Here is a 10,498-nt window from a genome sequence, read left to right as displayed (position 1 = left end):
TTCGGAAATATCTCTGATGAGCCAATTTTCGTCAAATTCCGTCAAAAAATCATGTTTTTAAGTTAGTGTTTATTTAATTTGTGCGTTTATTCTTAGCCCGACAAAGACGAATTCACCGGCCACTAAAATTTGTGATATGGTGTAAGTATATATCCCTCCTACATTTTTAACCAACTGGGTCTTATAGTCGAGCCTTGGAAATAGAGTCGTCTTTGAAAGATAGTGTTTTGACTCCAAGGTGGAACTTCCCGTCACGAAGCTGGATTTTGTAGGCCAAATTGAATATCCAACATCAGGGTGAGATTCTTCGCCTAAGACTAGTTCAATTCATAAAGTTGAACCTGCATTTAGTGTAGATATAAAGTTGCACCTGCATTTAGTGTAGATGGTGCTAATCTTCCGTATATAGTTTCAATTTTATTGAATGTCCTAGAGGGAACGCATCTACCCCTTTCATTGTTAATACTTAATACGTAGTACTGAGAACTACAGATTCTACTGAAACTGTAACTGAGAGGACGTGGTCTTCGTTATGGGAATTGCCCTAAATTTCATATCCACTGAAAGACCAAAAATTTACAGCACGTGGTCAATCCAGAAGTTGGCAGAACTACCTTAAAGGAAGAAAAACAAAAGATAGAAAAAGATAAATTATTGTATCCACCAATAGAATTACAATTTCAATGGGCTACTACTCACAGTTTATGCTTTAGTATTTTTTTGTTACACCGTGCACGAGTTTCCATTTTCCAGTAATAAATTTCCATGAATTAAAAGAAATTTTAATTATTAAATCACGTGAGTACTCGTCTTTTAGGCTGGAAAAAAAAAAGTTAACGTTAGTACTATTGTTATTACTCGTCGTTTTAAGTCAAGAAGTCTAATTCAATTTTGTGAAATTTCCTAATGGATAGACCAAACCGACACGATTAGCTAAAAGGTTAATGTGTTTGCAGGATATCAATTATACCAAAATTAAGATTCTAATAACTAACGGGGCGTTTGATTTGAGTGTAAGAAAGAATTTCTTCCAGCATAAAAATTTCGCATAAGATAATATAATGTTTGATAGAAATATATGAAGAATAATTTAAGCATAAAATTTCACATAAGATAATATAATATTTGGTTGAAGTTACTAAATATTAGCCACATTAAATTATGGTGGAACATATATTTTATTTTGTGCGCGATAGAATATGAAATGCAGGGATGAAATTATTTAAAAATAAAAATATGTATACGAATAACTATGAATTATTTTACTCATTTCTTTCATTTACTAGCAAAATATTAAAATAACAAGCCTCTATGTATCAAGACAAACCACCTCTAGTTCTTTTATATTTTTCTCTTGCGCTCTAACCAAAAACATTTGTTCTTCAACTTGGTAATCGAGCTTCCACACTGCTAGACGTTATGGGAAATTGAGTATTTAATGAAACACAAAAATATACTCATAATAAGTACATGATCTTTATAGGTTTTCTAGCCCATCGAAGCCTACAACCTTCTTCAACTACCTACTCCAAAAATAGAATTAAATGAACTTTTTCCAAGAACACTAGAGAGGAAAAAGAATATTACCAAGTATTGCATACTTTAGATATATAAAATACTTACCCGCATTGATATAATATAAATATCATGTACGAGTAATTTTTTACTCTAAAGTTACTACTATTAAGAAGAATAGGAGAAAGGAAAAATAAGTCTTAATTACGTAAAATAAGTCTTAATTACGTTCTATTTGACCTTTTCGCGAGCGTAATCATTTCTAATCTTATATAACCACATATTTATCTAAATATTTGCATATCTGCAACATTAATCTTGTGAATGTGTTGAACTTTAGCGACTCAATATTTACCCTCATATAGTATTGAAGGTCTTATAACCCCTCTATAGAATTTATCTTTCACCTTAATTTGAGAAACATCCTTCTATCACATAACATCCCTGTTGCACTTCTTTCAACCGTTTGATTTTGATTTTTATATATAATATATGTGATATTTTCATCTAATATTTCATTCCCGTAAATCAACAAGTTTAAATATCTGAATTTTACGCTTTTAGGCACTGCAATTCCATCTAATTTCTCTCTTTTTATGTTGACCAAACTGGTAGTGCATATACTCGGTCTTATTTCTACTTAACCTTAAATCATTACTCTATGGAGTGTTTTTCCATGCTTCAAGGATTTGGATGACACCCTCGTTGTTTCCAACAATTAATACAATATAGTCAGCAAAATAGCATACCCACAGTCATACAAGCAACCTCAATTTGTATCATATTATTATTAATTCATTCATAATTAGAGCAAATAAGTACCGAGTTTAACACTGATCTCTAATCTAAACCCACGATTATAGAAACTCCTTTGTTACTCATTTTATTATGGTGAATAAACTAGAAAGGAGGAGGCATTGTTTTATCTTTCTCTCATTTCCCACGATGAAAACAAGTACAAAAAAAAAAAATGATAAATCGAACATTCAATCATTTCTCTGTACAAGTTGAAATTAAAGATTAAAAAATTTACTACTATAAGTTTGTACATAACATGGCAATAATTAATTTACGTAAAAGAAGCAAAAGAACAGAGGGAATAACTATGTGTTTTGTCTTCTATTCTGTTATTTTACACCATTGTCCTCTTCTTCCCCTTAGTAATTTAGTCATTTATTTCAACCAAATACAACTAATTACATTTAAATTTATCTTGTGTTATTGACTTACTTGCTACTTTCACTTAATCCTAATAAAATATAGTAGTCAGGTATTCCTAGAGAAGCTTTAGAAGATGCCTTTATTCACTTTATTTACTTTATGATTTGAATAATAGTTGGATCAACCACTCTCTGTCACTATAATTAGATTAAGTGCAGCCAGAAAGCATAAATCATGGTACAAATATTTTCAATTATTAATTTTTATAAACTTTCATCCATGAGCTAAAAGCTTCTTTTCCTTCTTCTTCTCAAGAGCAGGTAATAAATCAATTTAAGAATAGAAAAATGGTGATGAAATGTAATATGGTGTTATGTTACGAATAGAAGACTATAATGTAAGTAAAAAACTCTTTATAGCCGATATCAACTAGTTAAGATTAAGTATTCACTGTGGTGGTATGTTTACATTAAGTCGTTGTTAGAATTTTTAATCTTGTCAAGGAATTGTATATCAGTAAAAATAGTGGAGATTTTTAAAGAACCTAAATATTGTATATTAGAATGCAATGGATCGAAATGGAGTAATATGAAGAGTGATACTTTTATTTTGTAACGTAGCTGACTAATTAGCAATAGAAATTGAGACGGTTAACTGTCATTCTTGTATTACTTATTCTTCAGTTTTCCATCAATTCTAAAAGGGTGAAAAAAAAAAAAAAAACAGTCATTGTTTGGGTTAGCAAATCAACTAAGTGTACAACATTCACTGCACATGGTACACGTTTGATTCATCAACATGACGAAATAAGATCCTTTTTTTTTTTTTTTTTTGTAACCTTCATCTATTATATACTCTAATTTTAGTAGTATGCTATTAATTACTTTGCTAGGAAGTAACCCAATTCTACTACCAAGTTCTATGAATCTTTACAAATAATTTTAAAAAATAGTTTTCCCCTTTTAAATATTTTTATTGTGGGTCCAGAGAGACCCTTTAGATCTTTTTCCTCATCACTCTTTCACCAAAAAAAAATAAAAAAAAATATATATATATATATATATAAAACGTAGGCCAACCAAGACTTTTTATGTATAAAAATTCTTTAAGGAAAATAAAGGCCACAAAGTGAGAAGTGAAGAACCACCAAAATGCTGTAAAGTAAATGAAAAGGTGCTCTATTTATTTGTACTTTGCACTTTCTCCACGTTACACATAATTATTTAAAATTAAACACAAACAACTCTCTCTGTCTCTCATTTAATTATATCTTTTTGTCTCTCCTTTAAGTTTTTAAAAACATTTCTCTAATTAAAAATCAAGGGGTAAATAATTCTTTTCTTTAACCTTTATTTACTGGCCATTAATCATTGATTCTATCCACCATATGACAAAACAATGCCAGTGCAACAGAGTTGTAACCAATATAAGCAAAGTTAATCACTTCCAACCCACTGTCCAATTTTAATTAAATTAGAGAAAAGCTACTACATAAGAAATCAAATGATTCTAAAATAAAATTGTTGGCAGAAGTTTTTTTCCTTTCGAAAAGGATTAAACTATACATAAATTTTTATTAGTTATCTTTTTGGGACAACTATGTACTAAATGATCCTTTTATTATTTCTCTTGCAACTTAACCTTTTAGACCACGGTCTAAACATCCCTTTTGAGCAAACTAAATTTTTTATGAAATTATGTTAGACCGTGATCTAAAATTTAGTAGACGTTAGACGACAATCTAATATTGTCAATATCTGTACAACTTTTAAAATAAAGATAAATTTAAATGATAATCTAAAAAAAAAACCTGTAAATCGGTAAGGGAGAAAAGATAACTTCTCAAATTTGAATATAAATTATTAAATAGAAATTATGAGTTACAAGTGACCCTTGTGTTGAATTTAAATTCTTCCATATCTTTTATTAGCAAAAATGCTTTACATGTTTGAGTATTAAAATATTTGACAGAAAACCAATCTTTTTGTTATTTTTAAGAATCAACAAAAAGTTTTGCAAATGTATCGTCATGCTAGCGGAAATAACTCTCACGAATACGTAAATACATTATCTCACAATAAAGAAACCTTAGATCAACTCTATTAATAATGTGACATCTCTATGAGTGGTTCAAAATTAAAAGGATTCAATAAATACATAGTGAAGACAGAACACAAAGAGAGAAGAATATTTTATTTATATTTAAATATTTAAATAAAAATAAAAGAAGAAGGAACTGGAATTGGAAAAAATGCCACAAACGCAAAGGCTTTCCTATCTATTTCCTCTAAACAGAACAAAGAATGAAATAAGTTGCAAAGAGCAAGAAAATGAATGCAATCATTATTATTTTTGGAAGGAGAAAATTTGATTTTGTCCTTGTGCAATTCGAAATTAAGAAACTTTATTTTCCGTTAAATTTTTGGTCGAATATTATCCACCATTATTAGGAAAAAGTCTTGATTTTGCACTTCACTCCTAACAGAGTTCTAACATAAGAGTAATTCTAAGACTATAACTATGAGTAAAGGGTAAATTTAAGTCCAATTTGAACGGGAGAAAAACGGGAGAAATTTGCTTTACTTCAATTTAATTTCTCGATTAACTGTTGGTTTATACATTATAGTTGATTTTTTTCCACTCCAACTTGAAATTGAGTTTTTCAATTCCATCACAAAATTTTAATACTTTTTCAAGTTAAATACATGTCCAAACACAATTTCAACTTCCAAATAACGTTATTCAACTTAACTTCATTTTTCTAGTAGAATTTAGACACGTGAAAATCACCTACTTTATGCTGAAGCTAATCTATAATAAGACAACAACAAAAAATTGCTAACAATAAAAGTATGAACGAAAAGTATAACAAATATAGTACTTAACAAATTGAGGTACATACTAGTACTACATAGTTAAATTTGGACATTTTGAAATACTATATATCTATAGTTTTTTCATTAATTTCCATAACAAAAGAAACATCAGCTAGTTTGACGTTTAAGGCCCGGCAACCACCCCCGGGTTCCCCCATACCCCACTACCCCCACCCCACCCCACCCCACCCCACCAGCTATTTAGCAAAAGGTCAAACAGACATGTCCGTTTTCTTTATCTTTCCTCTTTGCTTCCTCTTCACTTTCCTCCTATATTTTTCTGTCTCACTTTCCTCATTTCCTTTACAATTCTCTCTGTTTTTCTCACACTTTCCTAGTTCATTTTAAGTGAATTCAAATAGCTAAGTCATTATCACAATCACCTAGTCTTTTTTTCTTCTAAATTTAGTAGTACTCCAAATAGTGTCCATTTTTTTTCCAAGAAGAGTCCTACCCTTTTGTTTTCTTGATTGGTTCTTGAATTTTAGCCTTTTGGGGTTCTTTTCTTTTCTTTTTTTTTTTCAATGGAGAAGAGAAATTTGTTCATGAATGATGATAACACTACAATGGGTAGTAGTTATGAACAACTTCAAAATTGCTTCTTTAATCCCAATTTGGATAATAATAACTCTGATCCATTTGAGTCTGCATTAAGTTCAATGGTGTCATCTCCTGTTACAGTTCATAATAATAATAGTAGTGGTGGTGGTGACAATTTTGTGTTAAGGGAATTAATTGGTAGGCTAGGTAGCATTTGTAATTCAAGAGAAATGTCACCAAATTCTCATAACATGACCAATAATAATAATAGTACTAACAATTCTTGTTATAGTACCCCTTTGAATTCTCCACCAAAATTAAATCTTTCTACGAGAGGTAATTTGCCACCAACACAATTCACTTCTGATCCTGGATTTGTTGAAAGGGCAGCAAGATTTTCTTGCTTTGCTAACAAAACTTTCAAGAGTTTCAATGAATCTGAATTATTGTTGCATCAAAACAGACAATTAGCAACAAATTTGGAAAGTGGACAACTTTCAAGAGTGTCAAGCAACCAATCCATCAAGATTCAAGAATTCAAAGATGTGAATTATTTAGCTCAATTGGGAGATTCAAGGGAAAATTCATCAGTTTCTGAGCAAATCCCAGGTGGAGAAATGGGCTTAATTGGTCAAAATGATACAAATTCAAGAAAAAGGAAATCAATTTCCAAGGGAAAATCAGCTAAGAATGCTAATGTAATGTACATTTTTTTTTTGTTCTGTATCTTTGAATTCTAACTAACTAAACCATAATTGGGAAATTTGTAGTACTAATTTTTTTTCCCCTTCATTTTATGTACTTTTTGCAGGAGAAAGAATCCACTGCCAAAAGAAGCAAGTCTGAGGAAAATGATAATAAAGCAAAAGAAGAGGAAAAAGCTGCTACAGAAGAAAATAAAGATAACCAAAAGCTTGCAGAGCCACCGAAGGACTATATTCATGTGAGAGCTAGAAGGGGACAGGCCACAGATGCACATAGTCTAGCTGAAAGAGTATGTAACAATTCCAATTCCACTTCCGTGTTACTCGGATCCTATAAAAATGTCATCATTTTGTATGTCGGATCCTCCAAAAATTACGCGTTTTTTGAGGATTTGATAGGGCTTGACAACATTTGTCGAAGAATCGAGCAGCATATATTCAAATTCCTCCAAAAATGTCGCCTTTTGCGTGTTGGAACCTTAAAAAGATATGCATTTTTTGAGGATTTGGTACGGGCATGGCAACATTTTTCGAGGAATCAGGCAACATATATTCAAATTCCTCAAAAAATGTTGCGTTTCTGTGTTAGATCCTTAAAAAATTACATGGTTTTTGAGGGTTCGATACGGGCGCGATAACATTTTTGGAAGAATCAAGCAACATATATTCAAATTCCTCCAATTTCATGATTTTCTTTTTTTCACTAACAAATCCTTATTTTCAATTTGACAGGTGAGAAGGGAGAAAATCAGTGAAAGAATGAAGCTTTTACAAGATCTTGTACCAGGCTGCAATAAGGTTTTTTTTTTTTGGATTTTTTTTTTCTTGATCTGCTAGCAAATTCAGAATTTTGATATGGGAAATATAAATTTGTACTATAGGTGACTGGAAAAGCTGTGATGCTTGATGAGATTATTAACTATGTACAATCACTTCAACGCCAAGTTGAGGTAATTTTTCTTTGTTTTTTTTACTAGTCTTATGAAAACTCGAATTAGAATAGTAAAATTTAAGCAAGATTTTACTTAATTCTTATACTTGTTTAATGTCATTTGTAGTTCCTTTCAATGAAATTAGCTACTGTGAATCCAAGAATGGACTTTAACATGGAAGCTCTTCTTTCCAAGGATGTAAGTCAACTAAACTCTCAACCATTATGTTGCTCGGATTCTCCAAAAATGTTGTCGCACCCGTGTCGAATCCTCTAAAAAAATGGTATTTCTTTTGGAGAATCTAACCCGCACCCGACAACATTTTTGAAGAGTCCGAGCAAGCTTTACCTCTTAAGTACTACTTTATCAGTAAATAAGAAAAAAAGAGAGAATTTTTAATTTATGAACTTTTTTTTTTTTGCCAATTTTTTCAGATGTTTCAATCTAGGGGATCATTGGCACATAACATGTATCCAACAGAAACTTCAACACAAGCATTTCCTTATGGATTTCAATCTCAGCCAGGCCAAAACTTTCATAAAGGAACAGAGATTCCGTTCCCAATTAACTCATTGAATCATAATTTGGTCAGAAATTCAAGCATGCAATTGCCTCCTCTGGATGGTTTCGTTGAACCTACGCCTCAGGTAATAAATTTATTTGTGTTGCTCGGGTCCTCCAAAAATGTTGTCGGACCCTCCAAATGTTATGTATTTTCGGAGGATCCGACACGACTGTAGCGACGTTTTTAGAGGATCCAAGCAGAAAATAAAGTAATTAAGAATTGTAAGATTCTAAATGAACCTTTACATTCTCTAATAATTTGCTTAACAAATGTGGTTTGTTTTTTTAGGTTCCAACATTTTTTGAGGATGATCTCAACAGTGTTGTTCAAATGGGATTTGGCCAGAATCAACACCAGAGTTTTCCTGGTTAGTAAACTTGTCCCTTTGCATAAAGTTGGTTATTTTGGAAAGGATTTAAATTATATACATCATGACATTATAAAAACAATTTATTTTTACCTATTGTAGCACGTAACCTGTCTTATTTTGCAAGTTACTAATCTTCCTATTTTTGGATGGTTACCTCTAGTTATTTCTTTAGGTGACTTGATTATATAAATGTTATTTTATACTTTCAGTATATAAAAGTTAAACTCGCTTAGAAAAGCATACTTATGAAATGTCTATACAAAGAGTTTTAGAGAGACAAAATGCTAATTTTTCCTTATTTAATGCAGGTAACATTCCTAATTCTCAAATGAAAGTTGAACTATGACCAAAAAAGCCCACTAAAAAATTGATGTATTCATTTGAGGCCCCCAAATGAGAGAGGCTTCTGTACATAGAGAGAAAATTCGCGATTCAAACCTATTCAGAGCAAATTTCAATTCAAGAAGTAGAAGAAAAAGAAAGATATCTTTTTCTCTTCCAAATTCTTGATCTATTTAGTTATTGATTTTGCTGATTCTGATTATCGTTATTATTATTACTATCTTTTGTCTTTCCTTTATGGAATTTTACAAAAATTGGAGAGGCAATTAGGAAACTCTACCAAGATTTGCACTTTGTAAAATATTTTGCAGTAGCATTTGGTAAGAAAGTGTGTTGGGAAGGTGATGATAGATGGATATGTACTTTTTTTTTCACACACTTTCTTACCATTCTAATTTTTATCACTAATTCATTGAAGACAAATTTGTTATATTTTATTTAATTTCCTCTTTATATTATTTGGCAGTTCTTGAAAATTGTCTTTTACGCCTAAATTCTGCACCAATTGCGGAATGTGTGTCTACTTATTCAAAAAAGCAACTTGCACGTCTCTATTCTTTGTTTTTCATAAAATTTTCTGTTTTAACTTTATGTATACAAAATTTAACCAATTGCAACGATCATATAGTGTAATTTGCAAATAATAATTATTTCCTCAGGTAAATTCTTACATGCAGTCAATGTTTACACTGAGTCAATAAATTAATACATGATAATTCACCTAACTATGAATTGTGAATAACATAACTCGGGTTAGTGTAAATAATAGGTGCAAATAAGTATTTTATTCAATTCCATACATGAACTTAAACGTCTAGATGCATTTTTATGTCTCTAAACGTACGTATGTATGTGTATAGATTGCATTTTGATTTGATACCATAGTTCAACCCAATATTAGAGCAACTAATTCTAAAAAAAACATACACATGAAAAGTTAAATTAGAAAAATCAATCGATATGTTTATATTTTTTTTCCTTATATTATCTCTATTATTTTTTGTGCAAATTATTGATGGGAGGCTTTATATCTTAAGGGCTAAAATTGTAAAATCAGAAGTAGTTGTGCTACTAACTTGTTATCCTTTTTGATTATTATAAAAGAGGTGTCATAATAAAAAAGGGAAGATGTTTTTGGGGAGGGGAAATTGGGGTTAAAAATAAATTTAAAAATGATTAAAAACCTTAAATAGCGGAAGTTGTGGAAAAATTGGATTCTTATTAGAAAACAGCTGTTAGTGGGGACAAAGACAAATAGTGTCTGTTTAAGTCCAGTTGTTTTGATTAAGAATGATGTCTTGTTAGTGCAATTGAGCTGGATTCCAAAGCCTCTACTTATTAATGTCCTTAAATTTTACTCTTTTTCTTGTACTAATAAGTTGACATTAACACTAGTATGATTTTTACTACTACCACTACTACTAAATATTTTAAAGAGGGTAATGGATAATAATTATAAAAAAAAAAATTGAGTACTTAATCACTTAATAATG

At 30.6% G+C, this 10,498-nt stretch overlaps 1 protein-coding gene across 1 annotated transcript; it reads left to right on the top strand.

Moving 5' to 3' along the window:
• The first annotated feature begins 5,796 nt into the window (after positions 1 to 5,796).
• Positions 5,797 to 9,481, top strand: LOC132610455 (transcription factor bHLH62-like). Its single transcript, XM_060324747.1, has 8 exons — positions 5,797 to 6,790; positions 6,904 to 7,086; positions 7,529 to 7,594; positions 7,678 to 7,746; positions 7,855 to 7,926; positions 8,163 to 8,375; positions 8,582 to 8,660; positions 8,972 to 9,481. The coding sequence occupies exons 1-8, from the start codon at positions 6,077 to 6,079 to the stop codon at positions 9,007 to 9,009; spliced, it is 1,434 nt and encodes a 477-aa protein (XP_060180730.1). The 5' UTR covers positions 5,797 to 6,076; the 3' UTR covers positions 9,010 to 9,481.
• Positions 9,482 to 10,498: the final 1,017 nt, after the last annotated feature.

Source organism: Lycium barbarum, chromosome 9, assembly GCF_019175385.1.
Source record: "Lycium barbarum isolate Lr01 chromosome 9, ASM1917538v2, whole genome shotgun sequence".
In the NCBI taxonomy this organism is placed as follows: Eukaryota; Viridiplantae; Streptophyta; class Magnoliopsida; order Solanales; family Solanaceae; genus Lycium; species Lycium barbarum.
This window is presented reverse-complemented; position numbering and strand designations above follow the sequence as displayed.